Raw genomic sequence first — 23,874 nt, 5'->3', positions numbered from 1 at the left:
CCCTCTGGTTTCTCCCCCGCGCTGACTTCCTCTCTCTTCTGCTTCCTTCCTTAGATTAAAGAGGCTGCTGATATCATTCAAAAGCTGCATCTCATTGCCCAGGAGCTGCCATTCGACAGGTGAGTCAGACATCCTGGAGGCAGATTTAGACAAGGGCACTGTCAAACAAGAGGAAGGTGCTGCATTAAGCATGTAAACTGTTCCTCACAGTCTAAGCCGATTGAAGGTTTTTACCTATTTAAGTGGTGTAATTTATTATATTAATGGCGTTCTGAAGACAAAGCAATGAGTCGTGTGTGTACGTGCACGGTACGCTTCATTAGGCACATATGCATCTTAGCATACTATCAAAAATTTTAATACACAGTTTTGACTGACACCATTTGAGGTGTTCATTAAATAAGTTTGCTTGCGATGCGTAGAACTAGACTACATCACACAGAGCTGTTGTTAATGTTTGGGTTGGCATATTTAACATACAATACAATAAAACAAACACAGTATTGACCGGAAATATTGAGTTTGTGTGTGTGTGTGTGTGTGTGTGTGTTTGCGTTCACACACACACACACACAAACTCATATTTCCGGTATTTTGGATGTTAAATATGCCAACCCTATATATATATATTTATATATATATATAAGTATTAGGTCAGCCACCGATTGTGCAAGTTCTCCCACTTAAAATGATGACAGAGGTCTGTAATTTTCATCATAGGTACACTTCAACATTGAGAGACAGAATGTGAAAAAAAAAATCCAGGAATTCACATTGTAGGCATTTTAAAGAATTTATTTGTAAATTATGGTGGAAAATAAGTATTTGGTCAATAACAAAAATTCAACTCAATACTTTGTAATATAACCTTTGTTGGCAATAACAGAGGTCAAACGATTACTATAGGTCTTTACCAGGTTTGCACACACAGTAGCTGGTATTTTGGCCCATTCCTCTATGTAGATCTTCTCGAGAGCAGTGATGTTTTGGGGCAGGCGCTGAGCAACACGGACTTTCAACTCCCTCCACAGATTTTTTTATGGGGTTGAGGTCTGGAGACTAGCTAGGCCACTCCAGAACTTTCAAATGCTTCTTACGGAGCCACTCCTTCGTTGCCCGGGCGGTGTGTTTGGAATCATTGTCATGCTGGAAGACCCAGCAACATTTCATTTTCAAAGCTCTCACTGATGGAAGGAGGTTTTGGCTCAAAAACTCACGATACATGGCTCCATTCATTTTTTCCTTAACACGGATTAGTCGTCCTGTCCCCTTAGCAGAAAAACAGCCCCAAAGCATGATGTTTCCACCCCCATGCTTCACAGTAGGTATGGTGTTCTTGGGATGCAACTCAGTATTCCTCTTCCCCAAACACGACGAGTTGAGTTTATACCAAAAAGTTCTATTTTGGTTTCATCTGACCACATGACATTCTCCAAATCCTCTGCTGTATCATCCATGTGCTCTCTGGCAAACTTCAGACGGGCCTGGATATGCACTGGCTTAAGCAGAGGGACACATCTGGCACTGCAGGATTTATTCCCTGTCTGCGTAGTGTGTTACTGGTGGTAACTTTTGTTACTTTAGTCCCAGCTCTCTGCAGGTCATTCATTCACCAGGTCCCCCTGTGTTGTTCTGGGATTTTTGCTCACCTTTCTCATGATCATTTTGACCCCACGGGATGAGATCTTGCGTGGAGCCCCAGATCAACGGAGATTATCAGTGGTCTTGTATGTCTTCCATTTTCTGATAATTGCTCCTACAGTTGATTTTTTCACACCAAGCTGCTTGCCTATTGTAGATTCACTCTTCCCAGTCTGGTGCAGGTCTACAATTCTTTTCCTGGTGTCCTTCGACAGCTCTTTGGTCTTGGCCATAGTGGAGTTTGGAGTCTGACTGTTTGAGGCTGTGGACAGGTGTCTTTCATACAGATAATGAGTTCAAACATGTTCCATTAATACAGGTAACGAGTGGAGGACAGAAGAGCTTCTTAAAGAAGAAGTTACAGGTCTGTGAGAGCCAGAGATCTTCCTTGTTTGAAGTGACCAAATACTTATTTTCACCATAATTTACAAATACATTTTTTTAAATTCCTACAATGTGAAGTCCTGTTTTTTTTTTTACATTCTGTCTCTCACAGTTGAAGTGTACCAATGAAGAAAAATACAGACCTATGTCTTCATTTTAAGTGGGAGAACTTGCACAATCGGTGGCTGACTAAATACTTTTTTGCCCCACCGTATATATATATATATATATATATATATATATACACATATATATATATATATATATATATATACACATATATATATGCGTTTATATACATGTTTATATGTGTATATATATATTCGTGTAATCTGAGCCGAGGATGATGTTGTGGCTCGTGCAGGCCTTTGAGACACTCACGATTTAGGGCTTTATAAGTAGACATTGATTGATTGATTGATTAATATATGTGTATGTATATACACACCTTGTTTCCATATGAGTTGGGAAATTGTGTTAGCTGTAAATAGAAACGGAATACAACGATTTGCAAATCCTTTTCAACCCATGTTCAATTGAATGCACTACAAAGACAAGATGTTTGATGTTCAAACTCATAAACTTTAATTTTTTTGGGAAATAATAATTAATTTACAATTTCATGGCTGCAACATGTGCAATAGTAGTTGGAAAAGGGCATGTTCACCACTGTGTTACATCACCTTTTCTTTTAACAACACTCAATAAACGTTTGGGAACTGAGGAAACTAATTGTTAAAGCTTTGAAAGTGGAATTCTTTCCCATTCTTGTTTCATGTCGAGCTTCAGTCGTTCAACAGTCCGGGGTCTCCACCCTCATTTTACGCTTCATAATGCCCCACACATTTTCGATGTGAGACAGGTCTGGACTGCAGGCGGGCCAGGAAAGTACCCGGACTCTTTTTTTTATGAAGCCACGCTGTTGTAACACGTGCTGAATGTATCTTGGCATTGTCTTGCTGAAATAAGCAGGGGCGTCCATGAAAAATACAGCGCTTAGATGGCAGCATATGTTGTTCCAAAACCTGTATGTACCTTTCAGCTTTAATGGTGCCTTTACAGATGTGTAAGTTACCCATGCCTTGGACACTAATCCACCCCCATACCATCCCAGATGCTGGCTTTTGAACTTTGCGTCGATAACAGTCTGGATGGTTCGCTTCCCCTTTGGTTTGGATGACACGATGTCGAATATTTCCCCAAAAAATTTGAAATGTGGACTCGTCAGACCACAGAACACTTTTCCACTTAGCATTAGTCCATCTTAGATGATCTCGGGCCCAGAGAAGCCGGTGGCGTTTCTGGATGTTGTTGATAAATGGCTTTCGCTTTGCATAGTAGAGCTTTAACTTGCACTTACAGATGTAACGACGAACTGTATTTAGTGACAGTGGTTTTCTGAAGTGTTCCTGAGCCCATGTGGTGATATCCTTTAGAGATTGATGTAGGTTTTCGATACAGTGCCATCTGAGGCATCGAAGGTCACGGCCATTCAATGTTGGCTTCTGGCCATGCCGCTTACGTGGAGTGATTTCTCCATATTCTCTGAACCTTTTGATGATATTATGGACCGTAGATGTTGAAATCCCTAAATTTCTTGCAATTGCACTTTAAGAGACATTCTTAAACTGTTTGACTATTTGCTCACGCAGTTGTGGACAAAGGGGTGTACCTCGCCCCATCCTTTCTTGTGAAAGACTGAGCATTTTTTGAGAAGCTGTTTTTATACCTAATCATGGGACCTGCCTGTTCCCAATTAGCCTGCACACCTGTGGGATGTTCCAAATAAGTGTTTGATGAGCATTCCTCAACTTTATCAGTATTTATTGCGACCTTTCCCAACCTCTTTGTCACGTGTTGCTGGCATCAAATTCTAAAGTCAATGATTATTTGCAAAAAAAAAAAATGTTTTTCTGTTTGAACATCAAATATGTTGTCTTTGTAGCATATTCAACTGAATATGGGTTGAAAATGATTTGCAAATCATTGTATTCCGTTTATATTTACATCTAACACAATTTCCCAACTCATATGGAAAAGGGGGTTTGTACATATGTACACATACACTTGTAAAGAACATAATGTCATGGCTGTCTTGAGTTTCCAATAATTTGCACAACTCTTATCTCTTTTTTTTTTGTGATAGAGTGATTGGAGAACATACTTGTTGGTCACAAAAAACATTCAGGAAGTTTGCTTCTTTTATCAATTTATTATGGGTTTACTGAAAATGTGACCAAATCTGCTGCGTCAAAAGTATACATACAGCAATGTTAATATTTGGTTACATGTCCCTTGGCAAGTTTAACTGCAATAAGGTGCTTTTGGTAGCCATCCACAAGCTTCTGGTTGAATTTTTGACCACTCCTCTTGACAACATTGGTGCAGTTCAGTTAAATTTGTTGGTTTTCTGACATGGACTTATTTCTTCAGCATTGTCCACACGTTTATGTCAGGACTTTGGGAAGGCCATTCTAAAACCTTAATTCCAGCCTGATTTAGCCATTCCTTTACCACTTCAGACGTGTGTTTGGGTTCATTGTCCTGTTTGAACACCCAACTGCACCCAAGACCCAACCCCCGGGCTGATGATTTTAGGTTGTCCTAAAGAATTTGGAGGTAATCCTCCTTTTTCATTGTCCCATTTACTCTCTGCACCAGTTCCATTGGCAGCCAAACATGCGCAGAGCATAAAACTACAACCACCATGCTTGACAGTAGGTGTGGTGTTCCTGGGATTAAAGGTCTCCCCTTTTCTCCTCCAAACATGTTGCTGAGTATGGCGGCCAAACAGCTAAATTTTTGTTTCATCTGACCACAGAACTTTCCTCCAGAAGGTCTTATCTTTCTCCATGTGATGTCAGATGAAACAAAAATTTTGGTGTTTGGCCACAATACCCAGCAATATGTTTTGCATAACTGGCCGATGATAATACCATGTAACAATCACTATTACGTCAACAACAACTAGTAATCATGACAGACTTCATGAGAGCCAACAATGACTACTTTGTGACATATGTTGACCTACAACCTTATATATATTTTTGAGCCTGAATATCCTAGTTTTAGAAACTATGCGCTAACCAGTTGTAACTATAGTAAAACACTAAGCATGGTGTAGCAGTATTGCTAAGTGCTTAATAAGAAATACAAACTACGACTATATTGATTCAATCACTCACTGTACAATGTCTGTCCAGACTGGGATGCCGACTGACGGGTTGTTTATATTCCTGTTTAGATGAAGAATTAATCAAACAACCTTCTTTTCATGTCTTTCCTGCCATCTTCTGGTCCAAATTGAATGTCCAAGTTGACCAAATTCTCGGTTTATGGCCACAACCTTCTACAATACAGGCATGATTTATAATCTAAAATTAACTATTACCAACTCAGCCGATGCAGCAGCTCACCCGCTCAGTATGTCAATAGCTGCGTGAGCTAGTTACCTCTCTGTGTTTACGGCACCACTAAAAGTACTTCCTCAGCGTTAACGCTTAAAACAATATTGCTAGTACTTGGTTAACTTGCAGTTCACTACATGTAAATGGACTTTTGTTGGCGGTTTATGGATGTGTTTTTATAAAGGGCTTCATGGGCGCAATAGATGAATCCCATTAGGGCATTTTTAACTTGCCGTATATTAAAAATTACAATGCATAAAGAACAGAAGGACATACATTATGTGTTCATGTCTTACATAATGATTGTGAATGAAAGGAAAAAAAAGTGCAGTTCCTCTTTAAAAACTTTTACTGGAATTCACGTTATTTTTTTGCTCAAAACTTGGTAAGAGTTTTTTTTTAAGTCTAATGAGAGTTTATTTTGAAGTGTAAATTTCTAAAAAGCACACCAGTTTTTCTCCTCTCTCAATTTTGCACTGACCTTTGCATTGACTTGGTCACTGACCATATAACAACCTGGTCGCCTTATAAGTAACCATCCACTGTCAATGTACAGGAGCATACACCTCTGTATATAGATTATTAATGCAATTTTTGTGATCAGTCACAAAACTTAAAGGGGAACTGCACTTTTTTTTTAAATTGTGCCTATCGTTCACAATCATTATGAAAGACATAACGAGGGATGGCTTTTTCAAATGCATTCTAACTTGCAAATAAACGTAGATAAAAGTCATCTTACAGCAAAGCTATTGGGAGGTCATCCATTTTGCTCATAAAACCCAATAAAAAAAATATTAACCAAGAATTAACCAATACTTGAATATGAACCAAGTATTGGTGATATTTTTATTATAAGCGCTAACACAGACAAACTATTTATAGATAGTACAGATAGATACTGCTTTTTTGATTCCTTCAGGAGAGTTCCCTCAGGAATATTAAAATTAATTATGGCGGCGCCGTAATCACAAGCTTGTGTGTAATGTTTGCATCATCGAGTGAGCAGCTGTTTCCTCGCTTTCTTGCACCCTGGAAGTTTATTGTAGATCATAAATCATGCATCTCACCTGGATAGAAGAAGGCTTAAGATGTTTTCCCACAAGTTGCTACACTTTGACAGCCAAATTAGACTTGGAAATGGTGAGAATGACACAAAAAGACGCTTGGTCTCACTCCCTGTCTCTTCGCAAGAATTATGAGTAATCCTTCATCTAAATGAGAATATATGAACATCCTAGCAGTCTGTATCCTATTAAAAGCAGACCTCGTACAGTAAGTGATGTTTTATTATGTTTGTTGGCTCTCATAAAGTCTGCAGTGAGTGCTAGTCTGTGATGTTTTATATGAGTGTGCCGTGTATGCTTAAAGTGATTAGAGCATACGCTTTAATTATTTAATTAAGATGATTAAATTATATTATAAATGTGCCCGTTACTACATTACTTGTATACTTACAGCATGTATATAAAACCCTAATGGAAGTGTTTGGATGTTTTTAGGGGCCTTATGGGCAGAATAGAGCTGTTCTCATAGGCTCCATCGTAAACAGACCTTTCATCAAATGTATTTAATATTTAGAATGCATTAAGAAAAAAATTCCATCGAACGTCATGTCTTTCATAATGATTGTAAACAAAAGGCAAAAAAAAAAAAAGTGCACTTTTCCTTTTAATTTGATATTTTTGAAATCCCTACTTATTTTAATACAGCTCTTCTATTGGATCTTGTTAGATTGTACAGTATATTTGTACACAATGAAGTGACTGTTGTTTGTAGGATTGATTGTGGAATATCAGTCATTTTCATGGGTAATTTTGTGGTTTCCAGATTTGCAGACGTTAAAGCCAAAATTGCAAGTAAGTTCACCACATGCTTCATTGTGAACAAAGATGAGCTCTAATATGTTAGTTTGTGGGCGATGTTTTTTTTTTAATTCATTGTTGTCTTCAGGTAAGTACCATGACCTGGAGCGACAATTAATCCAGGAGTTCACTGCTGCCCAGCGCAGGGGCGAGATTGGACGTATGCGGGAAGTGGCAGCAGTTCTCCTACATTTCAAGGTACAGTAATCCCACAACGTCGTCCGTTTTTCATCAATTAATCTTCACTGTAAGCATTTATAGATGATCCTTTCCTGTTTGGTAGGGATGGGCGATATGATGTAAAATTTATGTCGCATTATATATTGTAGCCCTCTGCGGTATAAATATATAGATTACAAATTATTATTTGGCAGATTATTTATAATGGAACTATTTAAAAACAAGTTAAAAAGGCTCTTAATTTGGCTGCTCACGTATGCAATACCATACTGTGTAATTTCCTGTTGTATTATTTTTGCAAAATTATTATTAATCTACTTGCTAAATCACTTTTAATAGCTGGTTACTTGGTGTTGTGACATGGTTCTATGTACACCTCTTTAAAATGTACTAAGCACATATTTTTATGTTGTTTGGGTACTTTACATTATATTAAATTTAATACAAATTTGGGTATACCCATACTTAAAATGTTCAACATCAATAAATGATTACATTTTTAATCGCAAATATAATCAGACAAAACACAGGTTGGCGGTGTAACAACGTCATTGAAATATTTTAATTATTTCCTACCATTGGGCCTGATTCAATTTCTGTTGTTTTTGTCTTTAAAGTTCTCCTGTATCCAGGGACTTATTTCCTGAGTTGGTAAACAAAAAAACGATGAAATATTTGACAATAAAAAAAATATTGATTTAATCACTGTCGTGTTGATACTAATACAATACTTGGTGTCATACTGTCGATTAGCGACCTCTCTTTACATTTAAGCTTAGTATTTAGCACAGCTCCTATGCTGTGTAGTGTAGCATGTTTAGCCATTCCTCATCCTCCAGTGATGATTCTTGTTAGAAACATAGTTTATTTACCACCATGGAGGTGAGGATTAATGATTTTGAAGCATCTTCACACTGTGGAGAAACGCATTTGTTGCTGTTAAACATGAGTGACACAGCTAGAATGTGTCATCAATATGAAATCTAACGTCGGCCAAATGTATATGATTTATACCGTTTATCTTCTATATCGCCCAACCCTACTGTTTTGTAAAGAACAATTTCTAAAAAAAACACTTGTGAATGTTTCTCAAGGGCTATGCACACTGTGTGGATGTATACATCAAACAATGTCAGGAAGTAAGTCATTTTTCCCAAGCTTGTTCATCATCTGGTGCAAACATTTGCATGAAGTTTGTATATCTGTCCAAGGGTGCCTACATTATGAATGATGTGTTCGAGGACACAGCCATCCTCTGCCAGCGGGTCAACAAACAAGTCGGTGAGGTCTTCAGCAGCCCGGAGACCGTCATGGCTAAACTTATCCAAAATATCTTCGAAAACAAATTACAGGTACCCCCTAATGTCTTCAGGTTGTTGGAAAACTGTTCTCACTTGACTTGTTGTGTAGGCCCATGTCAGGGAAAAGCTGGACAACACTCGGCATTCTGATGTGGAACAATACCTCAAGAACCTCTATGACCTTTACACTAGGTACAGTTAGTCACTAGTTATTTTTTGTATACACAGAACATCATGTTTTTACTGTTCATCCTAATGCTCCAGAACTACCGTGTTGGCCCCTAAGTTGACTGAGTTCAACCTGGGCTCTGACAAGCACACCTTCCTGTCCAAGCTCATCAAGAGCATCTTCTCCTTCTACCTGGAAAGCTACATTGACATGGAGAAGGAGTACCTTCGCAGTCGTGGCGCCATCATTCTGCAGCGCTACTACGACTCCAAGAACCACCAAAAACGTTCAATTGGCACCAGCAGGTCAGATTAAATGTAATCGTTTATCCCCCTGTGCACACCTGTAACTTGAGCATATTTTGACCATTGGATATACGCGTCGTTGCTTTCCAGGGATGCATTTTGCTAGTTTAAGTTGCACACGCCGGCTAGACCGTCTGACTTCTCCCCCTGCACACCCTCTTGCTTAGCATTATGTGCACCTAAAGAAAAAGATAACTTACAAAAAAATCACACTTTCCGGGTTTACACACTCACCCACGCCTGCCCCCTCCGCCTTGTTGCAAGTCTCGAGGTTTATGTAGTAATATGTATGTGCTTTGCTTGAAGTATTTCCTGAGCTCTAACTACTCACCCAGGAGTTTAGTTTGGGACTTGCTTTTTTCCTGCTCCTCCCCCCATGTTCACCATTTTTCTTTACTTTTTCCACGGAGCGCTGCCCATGTGACGACTTGATCAGTTTCCCTGTTATGTCCACCCTGTTACTGTATGTCTATTCTTGAATGGATTTTTACTGAAAATCTCATTTTGTTGTACTTTCTAAGTGCAATGAAACTAAAGTACCGTCCATCCAACATTAGCTATGTGTACATGGATTAAATGTATATAATCTGATAATCATTTTGATTAGAATGATCCTGTGTACATTTACTGAAAAAATTAATCTGATTATGACATGCAGTTTCATGCATCATGTCTTAAATCGGAATACTTTACCTTGACATGCGCAGCACACATCATAAACGGAAAAGTGTGTTATTGTTTGTGCTGTGGCGCCATCTTTTGGACATGTTTTCTCACTGCAGGTGTTGAAAAAGTAGACTTCCACTGTAAAAAAACATGGCTTTGTTCGTTTCTGTTCGTTAAACATTATTACAGTATTTATTTTATAATTGTTTCCTTCTGTTCACTACTTTTGTTTTACCTCTCTTTTTGAAAGGTAGCTGTTCTGTGCTATTTATGTTGCGATATGTTTAAGTTGTCGCACGTCTTCATGATACAACATACTATTCAATTTAGTTCCCCTCCACCAACAAAGTATAACTGACATCAAAGACATGCACAGTAAGGATAATTCCGACCTGAATATCAGAAGGTGTTTTCATGGGCTACAATCCAAATTAATATTGGCATAAACCACACTTCTCGATCAGAATGAAACTTTGATTCGAACGTGTGTGATCGGGTCAGAATATTCAAAATGCCGTGTTTACATGAAGCATTTTTATTCTGGTTAGGCTTTTAATTCGATTGAATGTGTCCATGTGCACATAGCTAATTGTTTCCTGTTCCTCATTCAGAGCCTCCCTGGATGCATTTTCCTCTGATTTTAGAAGTGACTGTTGTAATGCACGAATTAGTTCCAGTTGCAATAACACATACGCTCACTACTCAGTGGCCTAGTGGTTAGAGGGTCCGCCCAAAGATTGGTAGGTCGTGAGTTCAAATCCAGCCGAGTCATACCAAAGACTATAAAAATGGGACCCATTACCTCCCTGCTTTGCACTCTGCATTAAGGGTTGAAATTGGGGGTTAAATCACCATAAATGATTCCCGGGCGTGGCACCGCTGCTGCCTACTGCTCCCCTCACCTCCCCAGGGGGTGATCAAGGGTGATGGGTCAAATGCAGAGAATCATTTCACCACATCTAGTATGTGTGTGACAATATTCGGTACTTTAACTTTAACAACAAAAGAAGCTAATAAGCTAAATACTCGACGGGAGCTGTGGTTGATCACCTAAGTCCTGTTTTTTATCGGCCCGTGATACTATGTGCTACTGTACATTTAATAACATTATTTCATTTAGTTTTTTTCATCTGTTATTGGCCACATTCTGATAGGACTTCAGCTATTGATAATTTTTTTGGACTAATCAGATAAAACACACTTTATAGCCTCAATGTGTATTTTAGATTAAAATGGTTGCACGGTGGAAGAAAGGTTAGTGTGTCTGCTTCACAATATGAAGGTCCTGGGTTCGATCCTGCGCTCAGGGTCTTTCTGTGTGGAGTTTGTATGTTATCCCAGTGACTGGGTGGGTTCCCTTCGGGTACTCCAGCTTCCACCCACTTCCAAAGACATGCACCCAGAGATAGCTTGATTGGCAACACTAAATAGTCCCTCGTGTGTGAGTGTGAATGCTGTCTGTCCATCTGTATTGGCCCTGCGATGAGGTTGCGACTTGTCCAGAGTGTACCTTGCCTTCCGCCCGATTGTAGCTGAGATAGGCTCCAGCGATCCCGAAGGGAATAAGCGTTAGACAATGGATGGATGGATGGATGGATGGATAGATGGATGGTTGAAGTAAACAGAGATTTTTCTGTTGGCCATAATCTTATTTTTTTCCTAATAAATGCATATTATCAACATTAAAATTGCACTTTTAACATGTGGTTGCCGCAACACAGATCATGACATTCCACCAGTGGCCGTGTGGAATTTTCGTCCACGTATTTACAGTTCTGGGGACTCCATGCGGTTCGGATTTTCTCAATTCTAATAGTTACACTCGATTAAGCGTGAAGCAATAGAATATGAATGAAAGCTTTTTCTTTCACGATTAATCATTACAGTCTTACATAATAATGTTAAAGTGTCCTTCTACAGTATACAAGAGCTAAAAGAGAGGATCAGACAACGCACCAACTTACCACTGGGCCCTAGTATTGACACCCATGGGGAGACATTTCTGTCACCAGAGTTGGTGGTTAACCTGCTCCAGGAAACCCGGCATGCTTTTGAGAGGTGCCACAAGGTGAGCCCACTATCTTCTTTTGCAGCAGCGTGTCGATTATACATACACACTCCTGCTGTTTTCTATTCCTGACTTGTTTTCATTTGTGACAATGCAGCTTTCAGATCCTGCCGACCTGCCCAAGAATGCCTTCTCAATCTTTCTGCTGTTGGTTGAGCATCTGTGTGTGGACCACATTGACTATGCTTTGGAGATCGGCCTCTCTGGTACAATCACCTCAGATCTTTTAGGTGTTTAGGCATTATTACCTAAAAATTTAATATATTGAGTTTTTCCAAAAACATTTATAATAAGATTTTATATCTACTCTTACAACGATAAGTTCAAATGACAGAGATAATGCAAAACAAGTTTTGCTTTTATTTGATCCAAACTTAACAAAAGTTAAAAAAAGATTCCCTCTGAAAGTAATGTGGCAGCTGTTCTTCTCTTAAAAAATACACTTGGTACTCTGAAAGGAGACAGACTTATTTCCAATCACATTAAGTCACTGCCTTAGTGATTGTTCCCTGCCGTGCTCTTTTTATTCATACGTGATGTTTTACGTTAATGATTCTACCACATTAAACTGCAATTTAGCAGGAGTTGGTTAGTTGTGACGAGTGACATACAGCAGTGGTCCCCAACCTTATTGTAGCTACGGACCAGTCAACGCTTGCAAATTGTCCCACGGACAAATATTATTTATTTATTTATTTTTCATTAAGAAATACAATCATGTGTGCTTACGGACTGTATCCCTGCATGCTTTATTGATCTATATTGATATATAATTTATATATTGTGTTTTTTATGTTGATTTAATAATTTAAAAAAATGTATACATATATTTTTGTATTTATTTCTTGTGCGGCCCGGTACCAATCGAGGCCCTGTGGGTGGGGACCACTGACATACAGTATCTCCCACTCGGCTGGATGGTTCTGTTTTACATGCTGGAAAAAGTTTGTTGTTCAGCTGCCTTTTGTTGCAAAGGGCTTTATACAAACTTTGCAGCGCAAAGTCATTTGTTCACACGCATAAACCCAAACCACTACCAATACTATACAAAAAAAAGCTCTCGTTACCGGATGCCATGTTGTAGCTGTGTGTGCATCTCAGTAAAGGAAATGGGGGAGGCTAAAGAAGCTCCTGGGGGCAAAACCTGCTCCATATCAAAGAGTAGAAAAAACGAGATTGTTTAAATTTTTATATTATCCTAGCAAAAACCTGGATTATAATAATGATAATGGATTCGATTTATACAACACTTTTTAAGACAATCAAAGCACGTCAAAGAGAATTTATGGTGGTAAGCTACATTTGTAGCCACAGCTGCCTTTTGGTAGACGAACAGAAGCATGGCTGCCAATTTGCACCACTACTAAACATTCATTCACATTCATAAACCAATCTCAGCGGCACTGGGAGCAAGGTGGGTGACGAAGATGGTGGAAGCTGGAATTGCGCTTGGAACCCTCAATTTGGTGGCACGGCTGCGCTACCATCTGTGCCACTATGTCCAAATTAGTCGAACTGATCAATATATCGCCCAGGCCAAATGGGTATGCCAAATAATGCCTGAACCTGCCCATTGAAGGACTTCCTTTATTAGGCCTATTACTCTCATTCCTTTCACTTTCAACATCACAGTTTTAGTGATGAACTTTTTTGGGGTCTGCATTGGGCAGACCTTTTAAATTCATTGTTTAATCATTCTCTCTCTCTCTTTCTCTCTCTGTCTCTCCATATTGCTTTAATAAAGCAATCCCCTCTGCAGATGCCAAGAATGCCAATTTGTACTTCCTGGATGTGGTCCAACAGGCAAACTCTATATTTCACTTGTTTGACAAGCAGTTTAACGACCAGCTTATGCCTCTTATAAGGTTGGTTAAAGGTTAAAGGGTTTATGATATTTAACTTACACTCACTGGCCACAACGTTGCTGTATTTAAGAATACTGCTTTGACAAGAAGTTTTGGTTAGCTTACAAAAGATTAGTAAAGTATGATCTTCACCAAAGCAAACTACATTAATAAACATTGTTTTATCAGTAGTGCATCTCATGTATTGGTTTGTATTGCATTGTGCACATGAACATGATGAAGTGTTCAGTGAGTGTGAATTATAAGAGGTCATCAAATAACTAATCTTTTAAACGATTAACCATTATATGTAAAAAAAAAAAAAAAGACATCTCAAATGTTTACGTTTTGCAATCCATGCTTGCAGTTCATCTCCAAAGTTGGCAGAGTGTTTGCACAAAAAGAAAGAAGTGATAGAACAGATGGAGGTGAAACTGGACACAGGAATAGACAGGTCAGTGTGTACTGACCAACAATCTTCCTTTGAAATCCTACATGTTCGTGAAAGATGTGGTTTTATGCTGCAGAACGCTGAACTGCATGGTGGGACAAATGAAGCATGTCTTGGCAACGGAACAGAAGAAGACTGACTTTAAGCCGGAGGACGAGAACAACGTCATGATCCAGTACACTACAGTAAGACACAGACAGGCTAATTGAACCGTCAACTGACGTTTTTTTTGTGTTTTTTTTAAACAACCTTCTCTGCCCTCTTGTAGGCTTGCTCCAAGGTTTGCGCCTACGTCAGTCGGCAGGTGGAGCACGTGCGAAAGTCTATGGACGGCAAGAATGTGGACACGGTGCTGACCGAGTTGGGCGTTCGCTTCCACCGCCTCATCCACGAGCATTTGCAGCAGTACAGCTACAGCTCCATGGGAGGCATGCTGGCCATCTGCGACGTGGCTGAATACAGACGATGCGCCAAGGACTTCAGGGTGAGAGGGGGGCAAAGGTCCAGGGCAAAACATGGCCTTTTGTACAAATATTCTACTGTGCAACAGTGATTCTCTACTAGGTCCAGAACTAAGGATTATTTAAATTTAGAAGAGTTAAAATTGCATCACTTAAAATCCACATTCTCAGACCTTAGAACATGTACACATTTCAAGACGTGCCAATCAATCTGCCACTGATCAGTATCAGCCAATTTCCATGAAAAAGTAAGTGCCAATTAATGCCTTTTAAAACCAACCACAAAAACCTATCGCCTCTGGCTGAAACCATTTATTTTTTTAGAAACCAGCTGACAAGCGGCTAGCAGCCAATAAAGTGTCTCCATACACATTGTGGAACTTTCCCCTAAGCTAATAGGAATCACCTGTATTTCTTAGTATCTTAAATATTATAATTTATAAGCTAATAAGCTATTAATTATTACTGGAAGACAATTCTGAACATTTTACACACCGAGAGCAAGACAAAAGCATCCGTGCTAATACTTAAGCTAGCTTAAAGGCCTACTGAAACCCACTACTACCGACCACACAGTCTGATAGTTTATATATCAATGATGAAATATTAATATTGCAACACATGCCAATACGGCCGGTTTAGTTAACTAAATTACAATAGAAAATTTCCCGCGGAGTTTCCTGTTGAAAACGTTGCGGGATGATGACGCGTGTTTGTGACGTTATTGGTTGGAGGGAACATATTAGCCCAGCACCACTTATGTCTAAAAGTCGTCTCTTTTCATCGCGCAATTACACAGTATTTTGGACATCTGTGTTGCTGAATCTTTTGCAATTTGTTCAATTAATAATGGAGAAGTCAAAGTACAAAGATGGACGTGGGAAGCTATTAGCCTTTAGCCACACAAACACACGGTGTTTCCTTGTTTAAAATTCCCGGACGTGAAGCTTTACTGTGGATCACAGCGGTCAAGGGAACATGGATCCGACTGGATGTCAACCGGCAGTTTTCGGTGAGAAAATTGTGGAAATAAGTCGCTTCTTACCGGAGATCAGCGGAGCCAGCAACCTCCTGCAGCTGTCATGACTTCTCTCAGAGACTCTGGCGTCAAAACACCCGTGGCCACACCCCTCCGACTTTAAGGTACTGTTTAACTCACTAAAACACTAGCAACACAATCGGCAGATAAGGGATTTTCCAGAATTATCCTAGGAAATGTGTCTAATAACATCTGAATCGCTCTCACTGCAATCGCCTTTTTTTTTTTTCTTTCCTTAGTCCTTCACTCTAAATGACCTCATCCACAAATCTTTCATCCTCGCTCAAATTAATGGGGAAATTGTCGCTTTCTCGGTTCGAATAGCTCTAGCTGCTGCTGGCTATGATCATAAACGATGTGAGGAGCCCTACAACCAGTGACATCACGCGCACATCGTCTGCACATCAAGGCAAGGCTTTTTTATTAGCGACCTAAGGTTGCGAACTTTATCGTGGATGATCTCTACTAAATCCTTTCAGCAAAAATATGGCAACATCGTGAAATGATGACACAGAATGGACCTGCTATCCCCGTTTAAATAAGAACATCTCATTTCAGTAGGCCTTTAATCAACACCAAGAAACAAGTGCTTAGTAAACTTTAAAGTATAGATGGAACAGAGGTGCAGCAAAAAGTAAGCAGTCACTGTATTTATAGGAAATGAACAAGTAGATTAATTAGAAAATAGAGAGACAAAATCCAAACTTTGTGTTAATACACTGCATTGACGCCACGGATGGCCGTCACATTACTTTGCCCTCTTGTACTTGATGCATATTAAATAAAGAAAGGACAGTCTGCCAAGTCAAATTCTTTGGGTGTTAAATAAATTTGGCCAATAAAGATGATTCCGATTGTAAATTATTATTACAGTATATAATCAAGGAGGAGCAGGCATCAGTTTAAACATTCACATTCTCTGTAACATCCAGCAAGAACTTGTCAGCCAATAAACCAAATCAATTTATTATTCTGCTAATTTTAAACGTGTCAGACCTTCCTCCCTGTTCATCCAATTCACACCGTTCGAACTTTAAAATCTTCAACCCATCTAGGAATCACAGACTGTCCTTTTAATAGTCTTCTAAAATTTTTTAGAATTCCTAGAATTCAATTTTTACAAGAAAGGTTTCTCTTTGAAACAGAATGGGCCATTTTTCACACCTCGACTGTGTTCACATTTTTTAACCGATTCATACAATTCCACTTTGAGCACTAGAAATTCAAACCTCCAGGGATTCCCAGAATTCTCTTTGTCCATTCTGCCTCACCTTCCACCTTTTTCCACCACTTCCAACCATTTGAACCGTCAAAACCATCAAAACATTCCACATAGTCAGGACATCAAAGTTACCTATTTTGTTACCTAAACAGCATATGCAAAAAATAAAATAGCGCGTACTATGAGTGGGCGTGTTGCGTTTGACTTACTAACACCGCATGTGCAATTGAAAAGTGGTGCAGATCATCTTATTTAAATGAGGATTTTGCATGCATACGGTGCTTTTACCACAGAGACGATCTTTTTCTTTACGTGTCACCTGTGTTAGGATGTGTTGAACCAGCAGCATACATCTGTAATCTGTAACACGTTTTATGATTTGCAATCTAGCCAACAGAAACATATGCACAATGACACTGTGACACTGTTCTTTCACTTTCACATTCAGTGTGTAAGGCTGTGGATGGCATCACCAGTGCATCCGTGCGTCTGGAATGACTCGAAAGCAAGAAAATGCATAATGAAATATATTATAGTAATACCTTTCCTAAAAAAAAAAAAATGAACAACATGAAAAAAAATAGCCAGCTGATACCAAAATACATCAATTGAATTCATTTTATCAGCCCTATTAGTCATGGAGTACCAATAAAATTATAAAACGAAATTGCTGAATAGACTGCTTTTCTGTAGTATTCCCATATTACCAGGAAATTTACCCTTGCAATCATGGATTTTGTTACTTAAAACCATTTTAGAAGTATGATAGATGTTCTCCTGTTAGGATGTTAATATTAACATACTAATATTACCATGCTAGCATTTACTTGGCGCCATCTTAGAAGTATGCAAACTGTTCTCCTCTTAGCATTCTAATGTTAACATGACAATGTTAACATACTAACGTTTTATGGTAATATTTGAGCTAATTTTGTACTTTTTAACCAAATATTCATGGATTTCATTACTTGGTGCATCTTAGATGTATACCAGCTGTCACCCCGTTACCATGCTAATGTTAGCATGCTAGCATTTTAGCTAATTTTATAGAATAAAACCTACTAATCATGGATGACGGTACTTTGCGCCATATTAAGAGTATGCTAGCTGTTCCCCTGTTACCCTGCTAATGTTGCCATGCTAATGTAAGTATGCTAACATTTACTGCTCGCATTTTAGCTAACTTTGTACTTTTTAGTCAAATAAACATGAATTTTCTTACTTGCTGCCATCTTAAAAATAGGCTAGCTGTTCCTCTATTAACATGCTACCTTTGTATATTAGATTTTAGCTAATTGTATACATTTAGAGCTAATATCCATGGATTCTGTTACTTTGTAACCTCTTGGAAGTATGCTAACTCTTTAGCTATTCCAACATTTAGCATTTCAAGATTCATGCTACATTTCAGTACAACGTCTGCTCTTCACCTTTGAAACTATTTTTTTAACCCTCAAACCATGTCTACAGCCATTAGCATTTCAATTCAGCGTCAGCTCGTCAACATTCAAACTATTTTAACATTAAAAAAATTCCTACAATCAAATAATTTCAACATTTAAACCATTTCAACATTAAAACTGCTTCAATATTCAAAGTATTCTTACATTCATTCTACATTTTATCAGCATTTCAGTTCAGCTCATTCACATGCAATTTCTACATAGATGGCTAATTTTAGTTTAAATATTGTGTTCGTATTGTTAAACTATCAAAAGCACCTACCATAAATTAAGTTCAAAATGTACAGTTGATACATGTGATCGGTATCAGCTGATCTCACTCATGGAATATCAGTTTAACAATCCTTGACTGCCTTAATTAAGCCCTGATCGGCACACATTTTGACTCTTAAAGGGGAACATTATCACAATTTCAAAAGGGTTAAAAACAATAAAAAATCAGTTCCTAGTGGCTTGTTTTATTTTTCGAAGTTTTTTTCAAAATTTTACACCTCCCGGAATATCCCTAAAAAAAGCTTTAAAGTTCTTGATTTTCGCTATGTGCGATGCGCGTGTCCATTTCCCTGTGACGTCATACAGGGCTGCCAATACAAACAACATGGCAAGATATAGCGACATTAGCTCTGATTCAGACTTAAGCTTAAGCGATTCAACAGATTACGCATGTATTGAAACAGATGGTCGGAGTATGGAGGCAGATAGCAAAAACGAAATTGAAGAAGAATCTGAAGCTATTGAGCGAATAGCTATTGACGCTATTCGGCCATAGCATGGGTGTACCTAATGAAGTGGCCCACAGCATGGCTGCCTTATTAGCATCGCCGGTAAAATGTGTGGACCAAACGATCAGGACTTTCGCATCTTGTGACACTGGATCAACTTAAATCCGTCGATTGGTAAGTGTTTGTTTCGCATTAAATGTGGGTATCTAGTTTCAAATGTACATACAGCTAACATAAATAGCATGTTAGCATCGATTAGCGTAGCATGTTAGCATCGATTAGTTGGCAGTCATGCCGTGACCAAATATGTCTGATTAGCACATAAGTCAACAACATATACAAAACTCACCTTTGTGATTTCGTTGACTTAATCGTTGCAAATGCATCTGCAGGTTATCCATACATCTCTGTGCCATGTCTGTCTTAGCATCGCCGGTAAATTGTGCAGACACTCTGGCAAATTCAATGGGGGTCTGGCGGCAGATTTCTTGCCAGTGGTGCAACTTGAATCCCTCCCTGTTAGTGTTGTTACACCCTCCGACAACACACCGACGATGCATGATGTCTCCAAGGTTCCAGAAAATAGTCGAAAAAATGGAAAATAACAGCTGAGACCCGGTGTTTGTAATGTGAAAATGAAATTGGCGGGTGTGTTACCTCGGTGCTGCGATGAGGTGGCGACTTGTCCAGGGTGTACCCCGCCTTCCGCCCGATTGTAGCTTAGATAGGCGCCAGCGCCCCCCCGAGACCCCAGAAAGGGAATAAGCTGTAGAAAATGGATGGATGGATGGGTTACCTCGGTGACGTCACATTCTGACATCATCGCTAAAAGACCGATAAACAGAAAGGCGTTTAATTTGCCAAAATTCACCCATTTAGAGTTCGGAAATCAGTTAAAATAATACATTGTCTTTTTTCTGCAACATCAAGGTATATATTTACGCTTGCATAGGTTTGGTGATAATGTTCCCCTTTAAATAAGCTTGTTACTTCCAGTTGCTACTGTCCAGTTTTGATTTAAAGGGGTCACACTATGATTTGTAGTTAATAGTCTAGAAAACATGTAACGGTGGTTCTTTGGTCAAAATCCTGCATTGATGATGTTTTACAGACCGTCTTCAAGCCACTTTGTGACCTTCTCTCCAGGATGTGCCGCTTTGACTGTGTGGTTTTCCTTTCAGCCATGTTGTAGTTTTTAGTGCTTCCATAAGGAATCTACTGACAGATATAGGTCCAAACTATACTGTACTTTGTATTAGAAATGGTAACAGCGTGCATGTGCATGTAGGAGACAGAGTGCTTCACAACAAGAGAATAGAGAAAAAGAGGAAGCTTATTGACTACGGCGTTGTACTACAATGGCGGACTCGCGCAAAGCTCTTCAAGTAAATGGCTAATGTTACCAATGGTAAAAATGTCACAAATTTGGCAAATTAAAAAAAAAAAGTATAAAGGAGGGCAATATTGTTTTATAATCAACTCCGCAATGCATACATGGTTTGATTTCAAATGTTCACATATGCAGATCCCAATTACACAAAAGCTAGTACCAATAGCAGGTACTGTACCGATTGGTAAGAAAAGTTGGTTTTGCATATGTGGTCCCCTTTAAGTCTCTCTCTCTTTGGCACTCATCGAAGGCGGACTCTCCCTTATCTCTCCTGCTTGCTTCTTTGTTTTGTCTTGTCTTAACATTCTTGTAGCCTCTTTTTACATTGCTTCCCACAATTTAAACAATGAAATTGATCAACTGTCCTCTCAACGAAATTGACAAGATCTCGGGTTAGGGGGAACTTGGCTTTCCTGATGGAATGGTTGCTGTGTACACATGACGAACTCTTGGGAGAAGAGGAGTGCCGTGTGCTTAGCGACCCTTTCAGTCAAGGACGTTGAAGATATCTACCTATTGGTAATCATCATAACAGGACATCTGGGCTGACAAAATGATTGGAAGATGTGGACAGAGATCCAGACACTAAGACTTTGGTTTTATTTACTAAATCGCAAACTTAACAACATCTGGGGGACACCATCTGCTCTGCATGGCAAAATATGATGAAATTGACAATTAGACCTGAAAATGTTAGATTGGTTTTCATTCGCTCAAACACAAATATTCTAATACGGATTAGTTCCCTGGCTACAAGCGACGTGACAAGGTCATTGATTCGTGACTCACCTAGAAAACAGTGCAGTGAAGATGTAACAAACTCATTCCCTGTCTCCCATGGACATACACCTGTTGTTTGTTGACTTTTGTAGAACTGATGAGCACTAAGGTCGCGTAACAGACACACGTCAGGCTTACACGCATGTGCATCCACTTAAAATAAACGCTACACACACATACTCCAACCCCATCCCAGACCTTCGACGCTTACCCCACATGGTATGACTGAAAACGGATCAGAGCCCCCAGTGACTGGGAGCTTCGAGCCGGTTGCCCATCCCCTCCTGTTGCAAGTCTTGAGTTGTAGGTTGTAATATGTATATGGGCTTGGCTACCAAGTTTTTTTCCTCACCCCAGACTGGGCCCCTCCCCAATAAGAACCCAGTCATCCACCTTTTACAGGGTGCCATAAGTACCTGTTCCTGTACTGTTACCCTGTACAATGTATGTCTGATCTTGAACGGGTTTGTGCTAAAAATTACATTTTGTTGTACTTGTGCAATGACAGTAAAGATCCTTCCTTCCTTCATTCCTCTGAGGAACAGCAATAAGCATCTAAGGTTGATTGAGAAGCTCTCTGCGAATCAAAACACTCCCTTTTTATAAATGCCTCCGGCAGCTGCCACTCCTGGCGATTCATTTCAGTCAAAAGGTAGAATTTAGACATAGCGCTCAACTGACTGTGTTGTTAGCCCTCGTCAAAATTCCTATTCATCTGTTTGATGAGCAATACAACCCGAAACATAATGGTATTGAGAATAAAAGAATCATAAGAAAAATAAATATTTTGCAGATAAAAAATAAATTTAGATCGGTAAAAATCTATTTTGCACACCATGGCAAAGGTAACGACGGAGTATACATACAATGTCTTCAGTGTTGGGAGGTGGGTATTGAAAAAATGTCACTTATCTCATCTTTTGTGCTTTTTGAAGGTTGCATTCTGGAAGTTTTTTTTCTTACATGTGTGTCTGTCCTGCAGATGCCTTTGGTGCTTCAGCTCTTCGACACTCTGCACGCCCTCTGTAACCTCTTGGTGGTCGCCCCTGACAACCTGAAGCAGGTGTGTTCAGGGGAGCAGCTCACCAACCTGGACCGCAACCTTCTGCACGCCTTCGTCCAGCTCCGAGTGGACTACCGTCCAGCCCGACTGGGCCGTCACTTCAGCTAATGACTGGACCAAAACACCCACCCTAATGGCCTCCGTCCAGTACCGCTGTCATGCTTCAGTGAGTTGATGCACTTTGGAAATAGACACCTCCGCTATAGAGGATGCAATATTTCAGACTCCTGGGAATGACACCACAAAATATGGTGGCTACGGCTCCTTGAATGTGGGATATTGTGCATTTTACCTGCTTTTTTTTCTCTCCATGTTGATTTCTTTTGAGATGTTAAAATGTGTATTGACTGTTTTTAAATACTAATCTAGCAGCACAGTAAATGGACATCATGATTTATCTACCAATGTAAAAAAACATTATTTTTTGATTGTGCCAAATTTAAGCATTCTCTGGCTGCTCTTTTGCACCAACGTAAACCCTAAAGCTGCTTTAAAAAGGAGCACATCTGACCCAAACTAACTTGTCAGGGACAGTCAGCCCGTGAAAGCATGCGATAAGAGAGACACATGACCACCTCTTCGACCTCTGACCCTTGAGCACTAAGCACAGGTCAAGATGCCACTGCAGTGAAGGGAAATCCAAACTATAAACCGGGCTGAGAACCTCTCCAGAGGTTTTGGGTGGTCTACTGTGATGGGTCACTGAGTATGTGTGACTGTAATTACTTGGATCAACACTTGCTCAAAGACGTTCCCGTCTGGATGTGCAGTGTTTCTGGGCCAGGGGACATTGAAATGTTGACCCCCTGTGATTAAAGAAACACACCAGGGACGACTTCTTCACACAGGGATGTGGCTGTCTTTTTTGCACTTCAAGAGAAGACAGACGATACCTGCTGCCTCCGCAGAGATGTACTGCTGTTTACTTTAATCAGTGACTCATTAATTAAAGAAAAAAACATTTTATCTTTGCCCATATATCCTTCAAGCCGGAGAGGTGCTTTATTATGTGTGAATGTCACTTTCAAAGTCTTCTTTTCTATAGAAGTCATCAAGTATTCATGGGAATTCTTGCCACCAGAGTGAAGTTCTTTCTTCGACTTGGGAAAGAGAGCGGAGCCAGAGGGGATTAGATATCTCTAGCTTGATGAATTGTGTGCAGCAGTCACGGACGGGTGTGAGATAGAGACGCCTGAGAGCTCTGTTCCAGCTGCGGCTGGTCGACGTTGTGTAGACGGCACACACGGCGCCGAGCGTGTCCAAACAATATAATTAATTAGGCTAATATTAATATTATCAATGCCACATAAATTCAATTCTCTCTTCCCTAATCACAACCGGATAGCTTGTAAAAATTATTTTGTTAGGCCCTGATGCAAACACAGGGTCTCTTCCAAACATTTGAAAACTATTTGTTTTTCAGGGGCGATTAGCGTGAGCGATGCAGGATGGG

At 39.5% G+C, this 23,874-nt stretch overlaps 1 protein-coding gene across 2 annotated transcripts in view; it reads left to right on the top strand.

Moving 5' to 3' along the window:
• exoc5 (exocyst complex component 5) overlaps positions 1-23,387 on the top strand; it is a 37,514-nt gene extending 14,127 nt beyond the window's left edge. For both annotated transcript variants that reach the window (XM_061895306.1, XM_061895307.1), the window contains 14 exons: positions 55-119; positions 7,263-7,291; positions 7,386-7,495; positions 8,572-8,616; positions 8,689-8,829; positions 8,888-8,970; positions 9,043-9,252; positions 11,839-11,986; positions 12,084-12,192; positions 13,731-13,851; positions 14,198-14,284; positions 14,358-14,466; positions 14,550-14,765; positions 22,341-23,387. In XM_061895306.1, the coding sequence (XP_061751290.1) occupies positions 55-119; positions 7,263-7,291; positions 7,386-7,495; positions 8,572-8,616; positions 8,689-8,829; positions 8,888-8,970; positions 9,043-9,252; positions 11,839-11,986; positions 12,084-12,192; positions 13,731-13,851; positions 14,198-14,284; positions 14,358-14,466; positions 14,550-14,765; positions 22,341-22,529 (1,662 nt within the window). In that variant the 3' untranslated portion in view covers positions 22,530-23,387. The remainder of the gene's footprint in view (positions 1-54; positions 120-7,262; positions 7,292-7,385; positions 7,496-8,571; positions 8,617-8,688; positions 8,830-8,887; positions 8,971-9,042; positions 9,253-11,838; positions 11,987-12,083; positions 12,193-13,730; positions 13,852-14,197; positions 14,285-14,357; positions 14,467-14,549; positions 14,766-22,340) is intronic.
• The last annotated feature ends 487 nt before the right edge of the window (positions 23,388-23,874 follow it).

Source organism: Nerophis ophidion, linkage group LG03 (genome assembly GCF_033978795.1).
Source record: "Nerophis ophidion isolate RoL-2023_Sa linkage group LG03, RoL_Noph_v1.0, whole genome shotgun sequence".
Classification (NCBI taxonomy): Eukaryota; Metazoa; Chordata; class Actinopteri; order Syngnathiformes; family Syngnathidae; genus Nerophis; species Nerophis ophidion.
Note: the sequence above shows the minus strand (reverse complement) of the source record. Positions and strands in the feature narration are given on the sequence as shown.